The sequence below is a fragment of the Chrysoperla carnea genome, chromosome 2 (genome assembly GCF_905475395.1).
Source record: "Chrysoperla carnea chromosome 2, inChrCarn1.1, whole genome shotgun sequence".
NCBI lineage: Eukaryota > Metazoa > Arthropoda > Insecta > Neuroptera > Chrysopidae > Chrysoperla > Chrysoperla carnea.
This window is the reverse complement of record NC_058338.1, coordinates 23,320,858-23,346,367: the sequence shown is the minus strand read 5'-3', so window position 1 is coordinate 23,346,367 and position 25,510 is coordinate 23,320,858. Positions and strand designations below refer to the sequence as shown.

At 28.9% G+C, this 25,510-nt stretch overlaps 2 protein-coding genes across 2 annotated transcripts in view; both read left to right on the top strand.

The window, feature by feature from the left end:
* LOC123293131 (pseudouridine-metabolizing bifunctional protein C1861.05) overlaps window positions 1-25,510 on the top strand; it is a 352,323-nt gene that overhangs the window by 138,122 nt on the left and 188,691 nt on the right. The gene's annotated exons all lie outside the window — the stretch shown is intronic.
* On the top strand, window positions 5,795-7,185 carry LOC123293136 (lysozyme-like). The gene is made up of 3 exons (XM_044873852.1): window positions 5,795-5,968; window positions 6,725-6,886; window positions 6,984-7,185. The coding sequence occupies exons 1-3, from the start codon at window positions 5,836-5,838 to the stop codon at window positions 7,148-7,150; spliced, it is 462 nt and encodes a 153-aa protein (XP_044729787.1). The 5' UTR covers window positions 5,795-5,835; the 3' UTR covers window positions 7,151-7,185.

The window sequence follows — 25,510 nt, the reverse complement described above, 5'->3', positions numbered from 1 at the left end:
TTACATTTATATTTATGTAAACTAATGCCTTTTGGTGAGTAAATTGTTATATCATTCCATAACCTTAAGTGAGGAGAAAAAAGTTTAAGTGATGTACCTTGAATCCATCAACATAATGTACCATTGAAACATGGTTATATGAAAGCACTAAATTTTACAATTATATTCTTGTTTTTTATGAATTAGCTGCTCCATAGGTAAGGTTATAGATTAGCGAAGTACTTGTGTGAAAAAAGAAGTGCGTGGAAGCTTTTGCTGAATGCTCACAGTAGTGGCTGCTTGTCAATGTGTAGAGTAAACCTAAACATAATAAGCTTGAAAATGAGGAGTGATTTTCCATATCCCATTATCATGGAATTGGATAAAGAAGTAAGGAAGAAGTGTAGGACAGAAAAAAACTCGCTAGAATAATAATATATAAGATTGCAAAGATTGGCTTCTGAGACAATCTGTGGGGTGATATTTCGTACAGTAGATTATAAACCATTAACGAAAATAAAAAATAATGCAGGAGAAAAGAGTTCTAGAAACAGAGACGGTTTCCATTTTAATATTTCAAAAAATGGCTTTAAAAAAACATTTTAGTCATGACTGACTATTACACCTTCCCCTACTTTGAATTTTATGTATGGCTAGATATTATGTACCTTGTATATAGAACACCTGAATATATTTGCATAAAAGTTTAAATTAGTTTATTTTGTTGTAAATTTCGTAAATACATTTTTAAGTTTATTTTCTTTCAAACAATATGATAATCGGAACATAATCATGAAAATTCGTGTTGTATTCTATAGTTTAAAAACTAGTTTAAATGCTCAAAACCGAAATGTGACATCAAAGTTTTATGATTTATTTTACTGATAAAATATTTCGAAGTTTTTTCTACATTGGATGAAAATTCGATTGGCATTTCCATCATTTTGGTGTTCGATTATATTCTCATACTGAGATTTTAAATATTTTCCCATTTAAAAGTAGCTTTTTTGCCTGAAAGTATAATAATATATCCTTTTTAATAATCAGGAATATTCATCTTTGTCAAAAAGTAGTTTAATTTTTGGTAATAAATCAAAATATCAAATAATAAAAACACATCAATACGGGCGCTTTTTAAACTATATTTTTCTTTCCGTCAATGTTTTCGGGGAAATGAGAAGTGCTGAACATCCATTTACGAACCAATGTAGGTTTAATTTCACCGCAGACCATTCAATAAAAATATAAAATACGTTTTTTTAGAACGTAAATTTCAATTAAATTAACCTTCGCCGTTAACTTCACAAACTGAACAGTTTAACAGAAGACAACATAAAACTATGAAGGGAAGTTATAGTCGTGAACCATTAGTCATATACCCAATACATCTTGGATAATTTACTGTTCTTGTGTAGTTATGCAATCAAAGGAAGATTAAAATATCTCTAATTCCCCTGAAACATTCTGTATGGCTATACAAATAACTGGATTAAACTGATTGAATTCTACTATGTAATGTTTTGCTTTTATTCCGAACAGTTTTTCTATTATAGAAGATTGTATATTGATTTGGGTCGTTTTTTTATTAGAATTATTCGAATATATTCGACACATAATTATATATTCTTGTACGAACACCGGAAGGAATATAATAAATTTTGATTTCAAAGAAGTATTCCACATTTCTTTATCCTCTTTCAAGTGAATGCAGGAAAAGGGTCGAAATTACTTCTTATATTAAGTAAAATTTCAATTGACAGTACTAAATAAGATAGTGATTTATCCACACATATATATAGTAGAGTGAAATTACGCCTTGTGTATGGATTAAAAGTTCGAGCAGTGAAACTTTGGGGTTTTTCTTTTCACATCAAAATAAGTATTTTTTGAAATTTTTTACTTTCCCGGAGTGGTGCAACATGTTTAAAAAACAAAATGGCGTCAAAAATGAAATTTTTTTCAGAAATTTTATCATTTTTATTTTATATTCGCAAAAGGAGACATCGGTGCATATCCAAATTTGGTAGGTTTGTAGTCCATGTTAAGAACTACTCCTCATAATTTTTTGGTGGGGTTTCGTCCCTTCCCCTCCCAGTTATATATATATGTATACATACATATGGTAAAACAGTTCATTTGACTATAACTTGAAAAATATTCGATTGATTTTAATGAAACTAATATCAATAGTAGGTTTTATTATTTACAACTTTCGGTTAAAATTTTAGCGAAATCCGTTAAATAGTTCGGCCAAAATTTCCAATTTAAGGAATTGTTTAAAATGGCTGCCATTTTATGCCGTTTTGTCCTACGAGGTTAAATTTTTTTTTAAATTGTAGCATTTTTTATTATCTTTCGATTTTATAATAAGTGGCTTACCCGTAAAATGACTCCTTGATCCATATTTTTGCGAAAAACGGAAAATTTAACACTTTCTGGAAATAATTGTTTGGGGGGTGTATGGACTGGCTTTGGGGGGTGTTTTTTGCTTTGGCATGAGAAAACTATTTTTAAAAGAGGTCTATATGGTTTAAAGCAAAATTTTTAAGTTTTAACCCCCGCGCTGTAAGGGGGAAGGGGTGTATGAAATAAATGTATCTTAAAAGATTTTAATAAGAGGTCAAAATAGTTTAAAATGCTAAAGTAACCCAAAATTTTAGATGCTTTCATTAATATAGCACTTTTTACAACATCCACCCCTTCCCCTCCCGCTTTCATATTTTTTGCAAATTCAAAATTTTTATGACGTATAAAGGGGTTTTTGGGGTCGCTGATCTCGAATTTTGCAATAGATTATCAAAAACAATTGTAATATTTTTAGGGGGTGCACTTATTTGGGCCAAAAGTTCGAGATCAGCGACCCCCAAAACCCCTTTATACGTCATAAAAATTTTGAATTTGCAAAAAATATGAAAGCGGGAGTGGAAGGGGTGGATGTTGTAAAAAGTGCTATATTAATAAAAGCATCTAAAATTTTGGGTTACTTTAGCATTTTAAACTATTTTGACCTCTTTTTAAAATCTTTTAAGATACATTTATTTCATACACCCCTTCCCCCTTACAGCGCGGGGGTTAAAACTTAAAAATTTTGCTTTAAACCATATAGACCTCTTTTAAAAATAGTTTTCTCATGCCAAAGCAAAAAACACCCCCCAAAGCCAGTCCATACACCCCCCAAACAATTATTTCCAGAAAGTGTTAAATTTTCCGTTTTTCGCAAAAATATGGATCAAGGTGTCATTTTACGGGTAAGCCACTTATTATAAAATCGAAAGATAATAAAAAATGCTACAATTTTAAAAAAAATTTAACCTCGTAAGACAAAATGGCATAAAATGGCAGCCATTTTAAACAATTCCCTAAATTGGAAATTTTGGCCGAACTATTTAACGGATTTCGCTAAAATTTTAACCGAAAGTTGTAAGTAATAAAACCTACTATTGATATTAGTTTCATTAAAATCAATCGAATATTTTTCAAGTTATAGTCAAATGAACTGTTTTACCATATGTATGTATACATATATATATAACTGGGAGGGGAAGGGACGAAACCCCACCAAAAAATTATGAAGAGTAGTTCTTAACATGGACTACAAACCTACCAAATTTGGATATGCACCGATGTCTCCTTTTGCGAATATAAAATAAAAATGATAAAATTTCTGAAAAAAATTTCATTTTTGACGCCATTTTGTTTTTTAAACATGTTGCACCACTCCGGGAAAGTAAAAAATTTCAAAAAATACTTATTTTGATGTGAAAAGAAAAACCCCAAAGTTTCGCTGCTCGAACTTTTAATCCATATAACAGCCTTTTTTTGCTTAGATTTACTCCAGTAATATATATATAGAAGTTTTGCGGCGTGTGTTATATTCTTTTATTATATTTTTGTAATAAATATCGAAAATACATAAAAACAAAACTAGGTCAACAAACTGAATACAATATTACTAATAAATCATATGGGAATTGAAAACCAAATTAAGTTAGATAAAACAGATTTATATCTATAAGGGTTACTTTATTTTGTTTTCGATAATTCAAAATGGGAATTTATCGATAAAAATTTAATTTGTGTACGTTAAAAAGCGTGTCAATAAAATAACTGTATATTTATAAACGAGTGAGCTAACATAATTATAATTTTTTTAAGGTTCAGATTTTTGAGTTGGCAACACTATTTTGTTTTGATAATCGATTTAAAAGCTTGCAAATTTTTTTAATGGAAATAATGATTTTGCTTTGTCACATGACCAAATGTCATATTCAAACATTAATGGCATAAAATTATCTTTCCAATAAAGTTAGTTTCATTTATATTAAACATTTTTTCAATAAATCTAAAGGTTTTAAAAATTAATTTTTTTCAAGCCCTTCAGAGATTGTGTTCTTTGTTCACTACGCGCATAAACGCGTAGCGAAAAAAGTATTATCTTCGCATATTTGCGGGGCTGTTCGTGAACTTCCGTAGGTACAATGTTTCTTGTCTTTCCGATAAATACTCTGAATTTCAATCGTCAATAACTGGGCAAGTATTGACTTTTCGAAATATGTTTCTTTTTGCGTAGAATTTTTTCCTATATCGATTTCCGCTCTTTTCTGCATAAACTTTTCCACCCCCGAGAAGGGGTGGAAGATCGCACAAATTTTGGTTTTTAAGTTCTTTAAGTAAGTTTTAAACTATTCAGTCGAACAGTTTTTATAAAGATTCACTGACTGTCCCTGGATTCCGAGGTATAAATCTAAAGGCTCTCCACTAAGTAAGTCGTGATGATTAAAAATCTAGGAATTGAAAGAAATTTATCGTTTGTCTCTCGAATAATCATCGAAAATCAGTATTTTTAATATATCGTCTTTTTGGCTGATTTTCGCGATCGTATCTCGCCGATAAATCTCTAATCAAAAACAATGTATGTATAAATTTTGTAAACAAAAATTAGCGCTCGATTATATTGTGGTTTACTCCTGTGGTTTACGTCTGTTAGTTTAATGAATATAATTTAAAATTAAATTAATTAACAATATAATTATTTAATTTTATATGATTGATTGATTAACAAGTGACCTTGAATTGTGCTTGTTTGTTACTGTGAACGACTAGGGAAATACCCTCATCTGTTTTATATTCAATTTGACCTTTCACTTCACATCATTTGATATAAAACTGTTCATAATAATATCCTAGCGGGCAAAGAAAATGAGTCACTTAAAAGTAAGTGAATGTAAAATTTTTGAAATACTTGGAATGAAAAAACTCTTTTAAAATAATCATTTTCTAAAAAAGTACGATAAACCCGTTGTTTAAAGCATTTTTTTTTTCGTTAATAAAGTAAATCCATTAATAAAATTGAATTTAAAAATGGCATTCAATCTTATGCAACGTAAAAGATAAATTTGGAACTGATAATAAGAGAAAAGGTTCAAGAAATCACTCCCAAAATATCTAGGAGTGTATTCAATCAGTTTTGTAAAAGAACAATGAATGGAACACGAAGGTAGATACGTTAAGGCGAAAACGAACTGAAGATAACTGTTTAGGAATGAATTGTTAACGAAGGGCATGTTTTGACCTCTTCAATCTCTGCGAAAGTAAGCATGTTTGTTACGCTTTCACGCTTAAACTAGCGAATGGTTTTTAATGAAACTGTACAGCAATATAACTGACATATCAGAACAAATCGGATGCTCAATATAATTATATTATTTATCATGGGAATACCCTAATCTTTATGATGATACGTTGAACTCTACATCATTTGATTTAAAACTGTGTGACTACACATCTATATATATATAAGTTGAGAAATCAATATTCAGTGTATTCATTTTACTTTGAGTACGTTTATTCTTCAACATGAATAAAAATATTATTGTATTATTCATCAGTGCTTTAAGCATTCTTCAGGTGATTGCAGAAACAATTGATAAATGTACTCTTGCGCAAAATTTATTGGACGCTGGAGTATCACGGAATCTTTTGGATGATTGTAAGTACTACCTGCAATAATTACTTTTTTATTTGAAATGTTTTAATTGGAACATAAAATTGGATTTACTAAATTCTAATTCAAACCATGTATGCCTTACACACAAAATTACCATATAATAGTACAAGAGATCGATCACCCATCTGATAATTAGATGAGACATATTTTTTATGAAATTTTATTGGTTTTAAAGTTTTGAAACACTATTATCGTAGTTCTTCTATCGAAAAGTGTCCATGGCTATTTTAAATTATAATAATTTGAATCAAGTTTTTCCATGAACAGTTTTTTTTTCAGTCAAGCCTATACCATCATTTTCGTAAAGAAATGGGTTGGAAAATGCGAAAACTTTGATGATTCAGACGTCAATCGATTTGTCTTAACATTGCGAGTGCTACCGAAGATGTGGCAGCAATAAAAATTCAATATGGCGACCACCAGACGTCATATTGTGAAAAATAATGTATGTGTGTTCCTTTGTGGCACACTAGAGACCGAACGCGTCGGCCGATCTTGATGATTATGATGTTAATCGATTTGCTTTAACCTTTCGAGTGCTATTGAAGATATGGCAATAAAGACCCACTAAAATCTACACCGGCTCAATTCTACCCAATAATTGGTCCCGACTGTTAAAGTCGCTATGTAAACTGCTGGACTTATTTTTTTTATTTCAGATTATATTTAACCCAGTCGGGTTTTTTGATTTAAAAAGTTTTTTTTATTTTATTTTTTACAAAACGAATTTTATTTTAGGGGTATGTGTGGCCGGTAGCGAAAGTAGTTACAGAACACATATCGTAACTGGACCAAATAAAAATAAGAGCTACGATTATGGTTTATTCCAAATCAATAGTAAATGGTGGTGTAAAAGAGATGGTGCAACTTCACATAATGGATGCAATGTTAATTGTGATGGTAAATTATCTTTACAATAATATTTAGTTTCTGCAGCACCTTGTACAATATCAATTTTAACATTCGACACAAATGTTTTATTACATTATAATTTTAGATTTATTAAACAACGTTCCAAAATCAATTGAATGTGCTCTTAAAGTATACAATTCATCCAAAAATAAGTTTGCTGCATGGTACGGTTGGAGAAACAAATGTAAACCACCAAATGATTCAATGAAAAATGACATTTCACAATATTTAAAAACAAAATGTGGATTGTAATTCGAGTCGATTAAAGAATGTTTTTATATTTTTAATTTAGTTTTGTTTTGTTTGTTATCTACTAGCTTTTACTTAGAGGGAAAATGAAAAATTGTTGAAATAATAAATCACAGTTCCAACTTATCACATTTCTAGTTAAAAACTAGTTTATTACATTATTAAATCAATAAATAAACTGATGAAATCAATTTTAATAACGATATTCAATAAATTTACATTTAATTATGTATTCAAGAAATTATCATAAAATTCCTTGATAATTAAGGAGGAACATTGTAATTAATTGGTTATGCTATTAAATATACAGCATTAAAGCTTAAAAAGTCCTATGTGATTCTTTATATTGATAATTTTATTAATTACCTATTTTAGAGATTCAAAACCCGGTTTTCTTCATGTAATCAAGACACACACAAATTTTTTCTTTTTTTTTGACAAGAATGGAAAATTATGAAGTTTATTATTTTTAAATTAAAAAATTTTCCCGAAAAAAAAAGCTTCGACTGTGTTGTTCATGCATATTTTGATTTAAATAAAGTTTTGTAATTTCTAATAGATACAAGTCAGTTGATAATGGTACATGTACAAAAGTTACTATAATACAACTCATATCAAATCCTCTCATTACTTATTTAAAAGATGTCTAGACTATATAAAAAAATAAAATAAAGCTTTTTGAGAAAACTATTACTCAAAAAAAGTAAATAATAGACAACCTAAAGTGTAAATCAATTTTTATGTTGTGTAATTTTAATTTATATAGACGATAAGTGTAGAATTATCTATAAACTTCACACAGTGCTTCTCGTAAGACACTGGAGAGACATTTTTGAGAGAGTTCATACATCGTGATAACTTCTCTGTTAAAAATTACACTAGCTTACAAAATAAAATAATGGTCTTGGTTATTTATAGGAATAGTGATTTGAAATTTTAATAGCACACTAGTTAATTAAATGATAAAATTTTATAAATAGTGTGCTATGGAATGTAAAAACCGGACAAATTGATAATTTAATAGTGGTATGTTATTTTCTAATAGTTTTTTTCGATATCTCTAACGCTAGGCAAAATATTAAGAATCAGCTCTATTTGTCAATTTATATTAGGCTGAGTTTAAAGTTCTGATTTTGGATGAGTATCATAACAAATGTGACTATCACCTTGTATGACTGTGGAAAATTTCAAATCGATTTTCCTATAGACAACAAAATATGAGGGTGTCTTCATCTTAAATGCGACACACTGCATTTGTTTCATTTTTATTACGTCAAAGAATCATTTTACCATCGCATTTTATTTTCAGACTTTAATTAAATAAATAAAAACTTTGTTTTTAAAACAAAATTTATAACTGAAACATTTTTTAATGATTAAATTTCTTGCATATAACAGAAAATTGTCAATTCAAAGAATTCACTTTTATACTCTTTTATGAGGAATTCCTACTATTTTCTGTAATTGCGAAAAAATAAATGTGCAAAATAAAAATTCATAAAGAAACAAAAAATGAAAAAACAATATTTATAAACATTAAATTATAAAATATTTCCGTCGTTTTATTAGAGTAGGTACCATACTATAAATGTACTTACAAAAACACTATTAACATATCATCCGGTACATGTTTTGGCAAATTTTACATAAAAATTTTATGATAATATGACGTATAAAAAGAGAACTCTCTCAACCAACATCAAAAAAGTAGGTTCCCAATTACGTTTTTTTATATGAAGTATAAGGTAAATAGTTATTAATTAAAGAGAATTTTAAAAAAACACACTCGAACAAGGAATTGAAACCGGACTTGGATTCATGCCAACCGCCCTAGATTTTGATGTAAAATAAATATCGTATACATGATTAAAAGTAAACAACACTAAAAATAACAAAAATAAGTAAACAAACAAAATAAAAATGGCCCACTTGGTAGGGCGCTTGGCATGAATCCAAGAAGTTCGAATTCGAGTCCTGGTTTGAGTGTATTTTTTTCAATTATCTTTAATTAAGATTACTAGATATTCAAATTAAGATGAGCATTTCTGTGGGCTATATTTTAACAAAATGAAAATTACTAGACAAAATATTTGTCAATATTTAGTTTACGCTGTATGTATCATATTAAAAACCGTCAGTTAAATATCGAGAGACTTTGTTTTTCATCGAAGGTAACTTTTTTAATTTTAAAAAAAAATTTGTTCTTTTAGATTGGTTGAATTTTTGTTTAAAAATTTTCAAAATATTTTTATTATAAAAATTTAAATTTAATATTTGTATTCGTTCATAGCATTCTTGTTCTTGTTGCTGCTGTAACATATTTGTAAATTACAATAGTATTTTCTTTAGCTGTAATATAATGTTCCTTATTATCCTGTCACCGGAAGCTTACTACCAAACACATATTATATTCAAGTTTGTGTGCATGTGTTTGTGTGTGTGTGTGTTATCTTGTCGAACAAAATGTAAAAGGTCTTTTCTTTAATGCGTTTACTGAATATGCTTGCTTCATTTTGTGTCTTCTAGGTTGACTCTTTTCAGAGAATCTATTCAAGGTTTTCTTAACACATTCTCTTTATCAGAGTTTCAAATAGCGCTGGTATACAACGATCCTCGGAAGAATAATTTATTTACACTCATTATTTGTTTTGGTTTTTGAGTTATTGTAGTCACGATCAGACAAACAGACGGGTGGACAGACTAATTTACCCACCCAATAATTTAAGGTATTTTCTCTAACTTTTTTGAAAATGCCCATAAAGTTTTGCCCATGATACTCGCTGGCATTGTAACTTTCTATTTGCTCTATCATTTTTATACTTTTTGGGTCAAAATAACCTCATCCACCGAGTTCCATCAAATTCGAAAAAAAAATTTTTTTTTACCATTTTCTCGATTTTATCAAAGGGGTAAAAAAATTGAAAAAATCGAGAAATTTTTTGTATCTCCAATTTAAAAAAAAACTCAGTATATAAGGTTTTGAGATATGGACTACAATCGATCCAAATATTGCGGCAAAGGTGATAAACTACGAAAACCAGCGGTAGAAATATGGATATGTCTTCACGCCGTTTCGAGAAAAACTTTCTATCGAAACCGGTTTTATTGTCATAACGTAATGCATTGTGTCGTACTTGAGATTTTCTAAAAAAGCCGTTTGGTTATTATTCTCAATAATATCCTTTTTTCTAAAATTTCAAAAGCTTTTGTCTAGTTAAAGACGCTTTCCTGTAATGATAAATTGTCTTTATTTTAACTTTAATTTTATCCACTCGGTAAACTAAGAAATGTTAATACCTTACGAGAAAATACGTTTACCATCTCTAATATATTTCATAACAACGTATTGAATATGCTAACATAAACATTCTATGTATCGTTAAATCTACTTCTTGTATTATCGTGTCGTATTCGAAATTGTGTCGTATATATTATCAACAAATACCCTAACCAATATCAATATTTTTTCTGGTTTAAAAAGATCAGCATTATAACATTTTATTACATGGGTTTATCAAAATATTTAATTTTTGATTTTTATACATCTATACATTACACTAGTTTTTATCTAATAGTAATAAAAAGAAATACACACTAATCAAAAAAGGAAAATCAATCACTCCAGATTTATTCCAGACAGGGAGACTGCATGAAGTCGATCTTCACAACTTTGCTCAACTTTGTTAAGCATAGCAACTTTTCACTGTAGCTCATTCAATTATACAAAATATCTATTTTCCGTCAGCAAAAAGCAATAATCAGTAGTTTTAGAAGGTTCAAACGAAGGACGTTTTGTTGCGTTATATGTCGGATATAATAATTTTTTCTTCTGCTATTCGATTGTCTTTGTATTAGAATGATAAAAAAAATGTTCATCAATTTCAAGCTTGTGAGGCAGTAAACAATTTTCCGGATCAGGTGCAAGAGTTTTTAATTAGAAAAAGTTTGTTAGACTAAGTAATTCACCAACCTGAACTTTTAAAATTGCATTTATTAATGACAACAAATGCTGGCGGGTACCTGGTCTAACATTATTTTGTAGTTATAAAAATCCATTGTGGAATAAAACAAAACCTGAATTTATTTTTTAAATAAAAATATAAAATAATTAAAGATGCTTCAGCAGATGAGGTATTGTCTAATTCTAAACGTGAGCTGTATTATACATAGATGTAGGTGGAACGTGGTAGCACTTTAATAACACTTATAGGTAGATATAGTCCAAGAATATTATAGTTTATGAGAAATGTGTACACAAATCTACCAAAAAAATAAACTACGACTAGAGAAGTCTAGCACTAAAGTCATATTTCTCGCTTTATTTAGTGTTTCTTACTGTTGAATGCTTGTTATTGAAATGGGATTTTTGTCTCTTGTCTAAAACGTGATATCTCTGCACAAAAATATATTATATTATTATTTAAAAGAAGTAATAGAAATTGGGAAGTTACCACTCCAAAAGGCGCGTCTCTTCTATATTGATCTTTGCTAAGAACACTTTTTTAAATTTTTTTCAACAACTCTATTATTGAGGTTACTAAAGATAGATAGTAATCGCATCGTGCGTGAGTTTTATTGGAGATGTTTCCATGGTAACGATACACTATTTTAATTAAAGAATTGTATGGATGCATATATAATTGTATGGATTGCATTTATGACTTACATTGAAAATTTAATATTATTGTCTCACAAATTTAAATAAATAATTATGATAATTTACATTTGAAAAATAATATTTGTACAATTTGATTTCTTATTTTCAAAATTTTCAACGCATTAAGTTTGATTAATTAGTGTTTTTCAATAATTTTAATTTGGCAGTTTCTATAACATTAACATGTAAAGAATTGCAAATTAATCATAACAGCGTCCTTTATCGCCAAAATTTTTCACTGGAATCGCTGGCATTGATTTTATTGTCCCTACCATGACTACGCATTCAACGAATATGCTAATAAAAGTAGATAGAATATGCTAATAAAAAAATCAGATTTCATCAAATAATCTGATTATAAGCGTGCATAGTTATAAACTAACGTATGATGTAGATTTATGTTTTTTAAATGGGGAAAAACGCTCTTTTTATAGCGTTTTTATTTAAACGTATGAAGTACCACTTCTTATTTTCATTGTCTCTTTGAATTATTTTATTTTCTATCCTGTTGACTTTCAAGTTATTTTATCTTTGTTTTTTCATAAATGCGTTTGCTCTCCTATTGTATCTGGCATATTATGGTAGTAAAAAAATATGGTTATCTCGCCATTTATACAGTCTAGGACCTAGGTCATACACAATATTGTCTACTTCTGTGAATATATATTAACAGGACTCATATGTAAAAAGCTGTTATTCTAATTTTTCTTATTAATTGCTTGAATATCCGATGTCTTTTGGTCGAAAATATATCCTACTTTTTTAAATTCCGTTTTGCTTTGAAAAAGAAAGTGATTATAGTTGTATTATTTATTTATCATGACCTGCAACTTTTATTTGAAGTTTCAAAAATGGTTATTCTTGGGCGCTGGTTATTTTTTCGAACATATCGGCCGTATCACAGTTGAGTTTTAGGAACTTTTTAATATTTTCAACAGAAAGAAAGACGACCGAAAGCTCTCACTAAGCGCAAAACTACTCCACAACTCGTTGTAGCTTCTTTAAAATATTCACATCGTGAATTATGTGCTATGTTAATAACGTTCTGGCAAGCACATAAAGATTATATTGCGAATCCATGTCGTATTTATCAATACAATTGGAATCGCATTGGAAATACAAACATGACTTGTGATGACAAACTTGTGAATTGTTTTTTCATTTGGATAGCGTTTTTGGCGGATTTAAGAAAACATAGACGACAAAAATATAGACCCAGAAAAAATAGACCAAAAAAAATTTATGTTATAATGTCCCATTTTTGAACGCAACTGCTAAAAACTTCAGAACCCAACTAACTCCTCTTAAGTCGACAAACTCCAATCAATCAACTCGTAATTACAACAGTACTTCGAGTCTATAAAACTTTTGGTCTATTTTTTCCAATTACCGTTTTTGGCATTTGATTCTTACATATGTTTTGAGATTTGACTAAACGAATTGTTATACGTAACTATTTATGAGTGTGATTTGCGTGCCAGACTACAATCTGATTAGTTTCTTATCAAATTTCGTTTATGTGTAGATAATGTATAGGTATGCCGTACACCACACACCATCTAGTTAAAATAATTTCCTTTTTAGTAACGTTTACACGATTGTAATAAAATATATTTATTTTATTTACAAAAAGAATAAATATAAAAATAAATAAAAATAAATTATCGACGTAGACATAAATAAAGTTTGTAAATGTAGGTAAATAAGTTAATAAAAGACCAAGTTCAAGAACTATGTATTAATCGATACTCGTATAGAGGCTGTAGTTAGCAAATTTTTAAGAGACTTGTAGAATATTTAGCTATTGGCAAGGTATAAGGTATTCAAGGTACTCAACAATTTTAATTTGACATTTTTTATAACATTAACATGTAAAGAATTGCAAATTAGTCATAACAGCCTTCTTTATCGCCAAAAATTTTCAGTGGAAGCGCTGGCATCGGTTTTATTGCCCCTACCATGACTACGCACACAACGAATAGGTACTTCATATGATTTTACAGTATACTTATAAATGTCTTTGCTGTCACGTGGAATTAAAAATAATATCAGTTTCCACAAATAACTTGGAAACTATAATGTTTGAATCGAAAAATAACCGAGTCTCTATGTTAGTTTCTACGATTATTAAACTTTTTTGGTAGAATATTCGGTTTACGAACTATTTACGAAAAACGGTTATTTCAGGTTTGTCTATTTCTAGTATTCAAAAAAGATGATTTTATTGTTACGATTATTTTTATATTTAAAATTTATTGTTCCCAGATGGAAACGAACAGAGAAATTACTTTACTTAAAGTCAGGTTCAGTAGTCACTTAGCTACCCTGTTTCTGTTAACATCACCCAATTTATAAAGAATTAAATTTACCATCAATAATCTATATAGATTATAGATAATCTTTATTAAATTTGTTGGATTCAAATTTAGTAATCTTAATAAATCAACTAGTGAACAGAATAAATAGATCGCAAATATATATAAAATAGAAAGACAAAAAAAAAAAAATTGTATCTGGTTGCGTGTGCAGTAAATTTAAGGTAGAAAGTCATAAGATTTAATTAAATTAGTCGACAATAAATTCTTATTAAACGAAAAAGTAAAGAAGAGATATTACTGCATTTAAAAAAGAAAATTGTAACATATAAAAAATCATCACATGAGCGTATATATTGGAAAAAGGTAAAATGCTTACAGAAATGTAGCATAATTATGATGTAACAATAATGTTGGTCTTGAAAGGTATTGAACAGTCTTGTCTTGAACAAGTTGTTCTCTTTGCTTTACAAACAAATGCATTACTCCGTTATGTACACTATTTTATACCCTTTTATGTTGCTTGTGGCGATTTATATGTCCTCGATGAATTTTTCTGGCTCGAGATGGCAGTTTATGAGAGCTACCTATATCTAAACCTTTAGCTGCTAACTAATAGTTTTGTACTGGCCATTTTCAAGAACGAACTTACCAAACTAGAAGATAAGTTTTCTTAACTACAAACTACTTGTATCCGCTCCTGTAAGAAACTATCTTCATATAGTAAGAAGGAGTATGCGTATAGTTAATTTACATCCTTTTTCGACAACGATAAAGTAGAACTATATTGTTGTTCATGGCAGTGGTAAATTAAATAGGCATTGGAAGTTCCTTAGTTACCTACTTTTACGAGGAAAAAATATATAAAAAAAACTTTTTACTTTTGGTTTAACGTCAAATTTGTAAACAAGTATCTTTGTTGTATACAGAGTTATTCACGTTATTCGACAGGGCGATTTTTCAAGTTCAACGTTCAAACATTTTTAACGTATAAATTTTCTTTTCAAAGCTAAGATCCGTTTTTCAAACCAAATTAAACTTGAAGTCTACTAACCGATTGAAATTTTTTTTCACGATTGTAAATAATTGAATTGCGTATACAGGCTGTCCACAAATAATGACTAAAGTACCAATTACAAGTTTGAAACGGTATAATAACTTGTTCAACTTAAATAGAACATTATGTAATTTATGTTGACAGATGTTTCATTCAATTCTTTTTCAAATACCATCAACTTTTCTATAGCTTATTGTTACAATTTCGTGGGTAACACACCTTTTCAGAATGTGAACTGATTTAAAAAACTTAATATACATAAAGTCGTCTATTATTGATTCAATCGATTAATAGACTCCAAGTTAAATTTAGTTAGAAAAACGGATCTAAGTTTTGAGAATTTAAACGCTAAGATTACTATTATATTTTCCGAATAATTCGAAAACCGTGAATTTAAAGTGAGTTAAGCTTAACGAAACTCATTTTCATTTTGACCGTAAAAACTAAAAATAAATTAATAATGGGGTGTTCTATTTTAAAAAAATCAATTTTGATTCTTTTCGTATTTCTGGACATCCTGAACATTTCAAAAAAAATTTGTTAAAATGTACATACCCATGAGCCGCTACTTATTCCAAAAATAAATTTTTATAAAATTTAGCAGTTTAGCTTTAATATTCCGTGTCGAATAACATGAATAACCCTGTACCTATACGTGTAAGATGGTAATATGTTTGGAAAATCTTCAATTCCTTCTGGTACTATTTATCAGAAATCAACAACCGTAAAAAAACGAATTCATTTTTTCTTACCTCCATATTCAGCTAAATATCGCATTATGTTTCCGCGTTCAAAACTAAAATGGTTTTTTCTTTGAATTTTTACGTAATGTGATAAAATTTTTAGGCACTTAATTCTAGAATATATTCAAAATCATTTTTGAAACTAAAATTGAAGAATTCTCGCCATACGAATAGAAAAGTGAAGTTGGTTTTTAAAACATCTTTACTTGTATTACACACTTATGACGTCATACGTGGGTGTCGCCATTGAGATTATATATAAAACTCTGTTTTGCTAAAAGGAGATGAGCAAACAATTGAATGCACTCTTTGATTGCCTATAACTTCTTTGTTTTTTTATTAATTTTAATTCCACTTTAAAATTTTGTCATCGTACCAAGTCTAGTAGGTATTTTGCATTTTTATGGGTTATATAGCCAATTCGACATAAGGATTATCCCCTATTGTAACAGTTTTTATATAGTAGGCTAGTTGGATGATTATGTTTGTATTATTAAAATTATTAGAGCCTAAATGGCCGAGCGGTCTAAGGCGCTAGTTTTACAACGTAGGACTATTTAGACTTAGGTTGCGGGTTCGAATCCAGGCAGCGGCAGTGTAAACAATTTATAATTAATGGGAGTGCAGAATTGATCACATTGTCGTCGCTTAGATAAGAACGAAGTAACCGACTCCACCCACATCAAATATGTAATTGTAAATATGTTTGTAATGGAATAAATAAAGATTAACAAATAAATGATGTAGGTGGCCTCTGTGATTAGGCATGCGTCAAAAAAACGGAGGTTAAACCCCCATTTTTATTATATTATTATGTATTATTAAAATTATTATGTATGGGATGATTGATTTTATACATCAATTATAGACTATTATATATGAAGCATTGCTTAGCGTGAAATAAAACGACATGAAAAAACATCATCGATGATATCATAATAGCAGTTTATTTCTCCAAAAAACAGCGAAGTTATCGGAGGATAAAATTATACCATGAAGAAAAATCAAAACGTTGTATATAGACGTTTTACGGGGCTCACACTGTGTTTTTTTCAACAAAATTTGAATAAAACGATCAATAACGCAGATAAACATAAAATAAAATACATTGGTATGCAAAGGAATGAAGGTATGAAGGAAGGTATATATTGTGTATAGTGTTTTTATTATAAATTGTATTTAGAATTAATGGAGGATATAAAACATTTGTTGTTTACTGTTTTAAAAAATGTTTGCGTGCGCAACGATATTTATATGATATTTAATCTATAACATTAATCACTATTTACCTGTTAAACTATTTAATAATTAGTTTGGTACAGTATTTGTTGAAAAATTAATTGTACAATCACGCCTTTTTTACCAACTAAATATTGTTATTACGTTTAGTGATTTTCAATTAATTGTCTTTGTTTTTTTACCGATTTTTTTTATTTTAAAATTCCTTTCTTTTATGGGACACTATTAGCTCAGTTGGTTAAGGCATAACCAATTCAGTACGCGGTATGTTTAGGGTAGTGGGTTCGATTCCCACCGCCGCAACAAATTTAATTTAATTATTAGTTGTGATGGGCTGGTGTAGTGCATGGTATATGCATGAGGGTGGTGCACTCAGCCTCTGAAATTGAGGAGCTCATAAATGTCAGCGGAAAGGTGGTAAAACACATGTATGGTATCACAATGGGCTCTAAAGCCTAAATGTTTCCTTCGTGGATAGCCAATATAACCGAACTAACCTATGGGACACTTGTGCAACTTTCGTGCTACTCTTGTATATAAATAACTTTTCGCGGAACCAAAAATCTGAAATTACTATAGTTCTTTATATTTAACTACTACTAGTTAGTTTTCATGTAGTCTTTCTTTTTCATTGGGCCCCAAATTTTTTATTTAACCTCATGTAACGGTGAGAGTTTCTATATAGAATTTAGTCCATGTAACGTCGATATAAATATTATCAAAAATAAGAATTAAGATCTCTAGGACATTTTGAAAATTTTGTACTCAATTTTCTAGATCATTTTTTTTAATATATAAATACGTATTTCGACTAATAAGTAGACATTATAAGTGTTACGATTAGCTTATGAATACTAATGATGACTACTTGGTAGTTGAAATAGGTATTTATATAATACAAAAAATGATCTAGGAAATTGGGGCAAAAAGGAAATTTTAACTGGATACTTTTTGGATTCAGCACTCTTTAGAAAAAGCACTATTTAATTGAATCTTGTAAAATGAAATACCATGTATAAAAAAACAATAAAAAAACATTCGATTCAATCAATCAAGTAATCCTTAAGTTAATAATTCAATTAATTTTTGATGAAAAATCAAAGGCCGAAGATATCATTTAAGGTTAAAATTTGTTAATTTTATTTTATTTTGAGTTAAATTTTGTGTTTTTTTATTCATTTTGTCACACCGACAATATATATCAAAGAAACGTTTTTAGCATAAATTGACAAAGAATTTGTAATGAAATAAGCAAGAGAAATAAATACAATTATTTTATGCAAAAGAGTATATACAGAATGTACCTGGGAAAGTGATACACATTTTAAAACTACGCAGCTTATTTTCTATGAATTTTTTGATCGAATTATGATTTATTGTATTTCAAGCAAACTAAACCACACCTCCACCACAAACTTCGTAACATTTAGTCAGTATGAAGTTTAGGATTCGATTTATCGCAAGTTATTACCAAATTTGCAAATAGTTCTAGATAAAGTGCTGAAATTTATATGAGATCAATTGGATTATAATACGTTTACGTTGTTTTTTTGTTTTTTTTTATGAGATAGGGAAAGGTCTATCTTGAACTTAATCCACTATATAAAGGCAGCACCAATTAAAATAAACTTCCATTACTTTAGAAATTTATTCCCATCATAAGGTGGTTATTAAAATGTTATTAGAACATGTTGTCGTTGATAAGTGAAAGTAGTTATTCAAAAATTCATTCTGCATGTTATAAAAATGCAAAATACGAAAAAAACTAAATTAACTTAAAGGCATTTTACTTTAGTTTTATGTTCTAACAGGATTCCAGTAAAACGTTATCTGCTCCGTTCATGAATTTTATTTCATGGAGTTTCCATAGTAATGACAAACTTCTTTGTTTATATAACTGTATGGATGGGCATATTAGTCTATGTACTGTATACATGTTTTACATTGAAAATTTAGTACTATTTTCTAACAAATTTTAATTATGTAAATAAACATATGCACGCACTGTGTTAGAAACTAATTCCAGGAATTTTTTATGACGTGTGGTGCTCTTAAATACCCTAAATAAAACCTTTTTTTGTTTTCTTGTGGCCCATGAAATTAAAAAGTTATTATGAAATGTATATCACCTTACTCAAATATCCTTCGAATTCATTGGATGTCTGACTAGTACGGATTTTACCAATTTTAAATTTTGACAACTCCAATACAATAGATAATCTAGCTAACGAGGCAAATCGTCTGCGATTTTTATTACACTTTGGAGTTTTAATGGAATCTAATGAAATGTATTGTTTGTACTGTTCATAAAAATTTCCAACGATAACGGTGGTATGCTCTCCTTGTTTGGGGATAAAACGGAGCACACCTTCGTTATCTTCGGGTATCAGTCTCTCTCCTCCTTCATTAGCTAACACTATGTTTTATTTCAAATTATATTCATAAGATACTATTTCTAAAATGTGCCATTCTCCTGAAGCACCTGTATACATTTCTTTTATTTTTTTAGCATCGTCTAAATACGTTACGAAAATGAATATAAGAATAATAATAAGAATAGTATGAAAGAATGATTATTTTCGCCTCGCCTTTTTTGTGACATCACACTAATTTAAAATAATATATAGTCATGCAAAAAGGTCATGGCTCTTATTTTTCTTATTTATGTCCCTCTGTTTTTTTTTTCTGTTGAAATAAAATTATATTACATGCACTGTGTCGACATTTCATACGGGTCAAATATGGTGTAAGTATATTGTATTCGATGTAAATTCTTCGTGAATTTTCTTTTAACAGTTATTTTTTCTTTATTTTTTATATCAAAAACATATCTTGGAAAGAATTTATTGATAAAACTATTGAAATATTTTTACTGCTATAGTGTGATTTTTTAAATTGACATAAGCAAATAACTCAAAAATATGTTATACCTACTGTGAAAAAGTTTTTTTGGTTTTGTGGCTGAATCTTGAATTTGGATGGATCATGGATCTTCAAAATATTTAACTGGTCAACTCTTTACAATCATAAATTTAATATTTTTCTAAAAGATTGGCGAATAACTAAAATATCTTCAGAAAAACTTAATTAAGTAAACTTTTTGCCAGACCGCGTGGTTATAGATTCAGTTGGTATTGGATAATACCAAGCTAGAAGGTTAAACTAAAGTTTTTAATCACTTTATTTTTTTATCACTTTATTTGTATACCATCTAAATATGAAATTTATCATAGTATATTAAGTTTAGTCCCAAGTTTGTAACGCTTAAAATTATTGAAGATACAAACAAAATTTTGCTATAGGTGTTTATGAAATCATCTAATTAGCCCATTTTCGGTTGTCTGTCCGTCTGTTTATCAACACGATAACTCAAAAACGAAAAATGATATCAAGCTAAAATTTTTACAGCGTGCTCAGGACATAAAAAGTGAGGTCGAGTTCGTAAATGGAAAACAAACCACTAGAGATAGAACAAAAGTTTAAATGTAAAAAATGTTCCTTATAAAAATAAACAACTTTTGTTTGAATCATTTTTTCGTAAACATCACTGTTAACCGGTGATATAGTATGCATGATATGGGAATATCAATTATGTATTTGTGACATGTATGAATGTGTAATGTGATTGTGTAACCAACACAGTCTATACATGGTATTTTAACAATTAACTCAGCCAATTGTTTGTTTTCACTTGTTTTTTCTAATTTGTAGTATTTACAAATAAATATAATACTACAAATTATTAATATTATGTGTTTAGTTTATATTATTGATATTGAATAAATGGTAAAACTGTTTATATATTATTTGATGTTCGGATTAAATTTTCAAACCAGTGTGATCGTCTTTTAATTATCCACGTGTATTGAATAGTCACGTAACGATTGTGGAAGATAATGTGTTATTTAAATTACACAGGAAGAAGGATAAATAAAATAAACATTTACTTTGCATACAAATTTTATTCTTTAATTTATCTGTGATATACAATGATGGGTAAAACTTCGGCAACCCTCAAATTATTATTATACCATGTATATATGAAATATACCGAGAAATACTTAGTTTAGTCCCAAGTTTGTAACGCTTAAAAACATTGATACTATGAACAAAAATTTGGTATAGGTGTTCATAAAATTACCTAATTAGTCCATTTCCAGTTTTCTGTCTGTCGTCTCTCTGTCCGTCTGTCATCACGATTACTCAAAAACGAAAAGAGATATCAAGCGTGCTTAGGACGTAAAAACTGAGGTCGAGTTCATGAATGAGAAATGTCCACTCCCCCTACTTCCTATTTTCCTGCTAATAGTACAGTTGGGATATGTGTTTCGAACATCTTTTACTTTATTATTTATACTATTGGAAATAAATATTCATTTATGAATTTAGAAAATAACGGAAAACATAAAACAGTTCTAAGTATAAATTATTATACATATATTAATTTTACTCTCATGTAAGTTCAAAGAGGATACAGTCTTTATGTAGCTAGAAAAAGGAACAAAAAATAAATGAAATAAAATGAAATATTAATATTTATAATATTTTGAAAATTTCTAAGTATGCTTTTAAATTTTTTAACATTATATAACGAGCTCTGAATACGTTGCATTTTTATTCAGTTAATACTGTTACGATAGATGTAAAATATTTCTGTATCTATGTTGGTATAGTTTTCGTAACCGGTTGATCGTATTATTTCAATGAAAACTATTAGATACAAGTCGAACTGAATATTTAAAAAAATATAGACAGAATAAAAAAGCACAAAATGTGCATAATCAATCATTCAAACCAGCAAAAAAATCAGAGCAAATCTGAGTAAAAAAGTAATGCTACATTTATAATATGCGAATATGCGATAGGAACATAGTTGCTACCGAGTGTCCTCAGACACCTCTCTTTTTCATTTCTTTTTTGAAAGTTGTTATTGCTCCAAGTAATAACATATGAACAATATTATATTCAAATTAGGGCACAAATCTTGAGTTTTATTCACTCTTATGATGATATTGCTTTCACTGTACTGTTTCACAAGTAAGCTAGTTCAAGGGACTTGATACGTTTTAGTCCTCTGCTGATAACACTCGTGTGAACGAGTCGGACATCTTCCTATTTGATGTAAGTTCTCAGCCGTTGAAAATGCCACTCGGCTTGCCGCTCGATAGCTTCGTTTATAGATTCGTTTTGAAGTTCTTCACTACGAGTTCTTCACGCGTTCATTTGAAAGTATCATGGTGCATTGGCAATCTTGAGATTGGTTTCCGGTTTGATGAAGCCGGGAAGCCCCACAGCTGAGGTCCATGTGTAGTTTAAGGACTAAAGGAGGCTTATTAAAGGACTTGGTTGCATAGAATTCTTCACAGTATTAGTAGAATTTGCCAAGAAAGGTAATGCTAACTTACAGTGTATAGAATAGTTTTTATTCAGGCACAAATCTCGTTTCTGAAAAGTTGATAATTGCAAAGTTTAAAATCATATTGAAGGAATATTTTACAATTCAAATTACGATTTGTATTTATCAGATGAACTTCGAAGTCCCGTGTGTATCATAATATATGTTGTATTTTAAACCTATTATATGTAAAAGTTTAACAAGTAAAAATAAAATTCGCTGTTGGAAGAAAATTCATGTAAAACGTATCTACACAAAGAATTAACTTTGAATTCCCACATGCTATTGCTTCTGTACTGACTTTTATAAATAATTTCTCTACTATCTTTATAAAATTGTTCAAAAATAAATGTTAAAATTTCATTGAAAAACCACAATACCCACAGCTACTTGTTAACCTCACAGATATTGTGTACAGTACACGCGTTCTCGTTTCTAAATAATGATAGATATTTGTGAATATCACGAATACTGTGTCCAGTACACGTTTCTAAATAATTATAGATATTATACAGAGTGTCTTTTTTAACTTGAAATATGCGTGAAACTCGAAGAATCGAGGAAAATACTTCAAACGAAAAATGTTAATTTCAAAGGCACATATGGGTGTTGAATTCAATCTAAGTTTTGTGGTTCAAATAAAATCTCCCTCTAATTCATAACTGGTGAATATAAGACGAACAGTTTAAATTTAAAAAAATTGTGCTTTATAAAAACGCAAACATTGTTTGTTTGAAACATTTTTTTTTAGTTTAGACAGAAATTGATAGCAAAAATACTCTATTCGCACCGTGCGTGAGTTTTTTTGGAGGCGTTTCCATGGTAACGATACACTACTTTAATTATAGAATTGTATGGATACATATATATGGATGCATATATTTTCACAATTTTTAATGCATTAAGTTTAATTAATTAGTGTTTTTCAATAATTTAATTTGACATTTTCTAAAAGATTAACATGTAAAGAACGGCAATTGAGTCATAACAGCTTCCTTTATCGCCAAAATTTTTTATTGGAAGCGCTGGCATAGATTTTATTGTCCCTACCATGATTACGCACACAACGAATAGCACGTTCGTAGTCGAAATTTCAAGATATTTTGTTCAAAACAATATGTCAGCTTCAACACAAAGTGCAATCGAAAACCGAATTTATAATACAAAAATGAATCTAGAGTTGAGACGGATTTGAAAAATTACTACAAGTTGAAATAAAGTCGAAAAAAAAAAGTTAATTTAACTAATAATTTATGAGAAAAAATAACATTTTAATAATAAATTATTACAAATAAATGTTTTATGTTTTAATTATTTATAATCCGCCTAAATTCATTTTAAATAAACTAACTTTTAATCAGATTACTCCTTTGACCTGAATATAATAATCGGATCACATACTTTATACACAGTTGTACCTATTTATTTACTCTATCAAACATATGTGTTTTTTAAACTTACAGAGTGAATAAGAAACTATAAACAAGTATTATACAATTACCAAAACTTAATGAGAAAAAAAATTGTCAAAATATGACCTGTCTGAGTGTAGTATGAGTTACCCACAAGGTTTAAGGTCAACTTCTGATCTGAAATCTTCAGTTTATCTTTCAAAGCAAATGATCTGAATAGTTTATTCTGGGTAGTTTAAGCTATATTCAAGGGTAATATAAAGCCATTTTCATATCCGTTCTGGAACTCAAGATCCAAAATTTTAATAACCGCAACAAGTGCAGTAAAACTCAATTATCCGCAACAAAATATCACACGGTTAACGAACGTAGAGGTTAAAATAACCCGTAGACTCGTACTAATTTGACTTTATAAAAGACACAACTAATCCGTAAATTTCAAGGTGCACATCATCACCAACCCATTAAGATTTAGCTAACAAATCAGAGGGTGGGAGTAATCACAAGATGTGTAGTTCATAGCCGAAAACTGGTGCCTATATTGGTAGACATTTTTTTTTTCAAAAATGGCATATGTGTGTTCATTATTTAAATTTATAAAATAAATACTAGGTTGTCTGTTACTTTAGTCACTCTGTACATTATGAAAATACCATAATACGCTTTAATTCTCTGCTATTTCTTTCAGACGTTTGAGGATGTAGTTTGAGGCATAATGATACAAAGGAAGACAAAAGTAATGGTATAAAATCAAGTCGCCCGTATGTTTTATAAAATTCATAAATACGCGGCTCTGAGACAATATATTAAACGGTCAAAATAACAAAATAAAAATTACATATCTAAGTAAATATATCAAAAAATGCATTGACCAACAAAAAATAGCGAGTTTTCGCAAAAACATTGAATGAATATTGTGGAAGCAAATAAATGTAAAATAGCACTTAATTTCATTCAAACTTGTTACTCAAGGGCTTTTAGGGTCGCTGAACACGAATATCATGACAGAATTTGTCTCAGAGGTTTCTGGTGCACAGGGTAAACGGTTTTTCGTCGTCTAGTGGAGTTTTCGGGAAATTTGTCATATAATCAGTCCAAACTCGTTACCCGAGGGTTTTTTGGGGTGGCTGAATACCCCAATTACTATAATTTTCAATGGACTTTTCAACCGTTATAGATATAATTTGCTTACTCGTAATATTTATTCTGTAGTTTAACTATTCGTTGTGTGCGTAGTCATGGAAGGGACAATAAAATCGATGCCAGCGCTTTAAGTGAAAAATTTTGGAGTTAAAGGGGGCTGTTATGACTAATTTGCAATTCTTTACATGTTAATGTAATAGAAATGTCAAATTAAAATTATTGAAAAACACGAATTAATTAAACTTAATGCATTAAAAATTGTGAAAATAAGAAATCAAATTGAACAAATATTATTTTTCAAATGTAAATTATCATAATTATTTATTTAAATTTGTGAGACAAGAATATTAAATTTTAAATGTAAGTTTTAAATGCAATCCATACAATTATATATGCATCCAT

Bases quoted from the DNA above. Each gene is read 5' to 3' on its own strand.
- LOC123293136 (XM_044873852.1), top strand. From the start codon at position 5,836: ATGAATAAAAATATTATTGTATTATTCATCAGTGCTTTAAGCATTCTT. The intron at 5,969-6,724 runs GTAAGTACTACC...ATTTTATTTTAG, and splicing joins ACGGAATCTTTTGGATGATT to GGGTATGTGTGGCCGGTAGC. The intron at 6,887-6,983 runs GTAAATTATCTT...TTATAATTTTAG, and splicing joins ATGCAATGTTAATTGTGATG to ATTTATTAAACAACGTTCCA.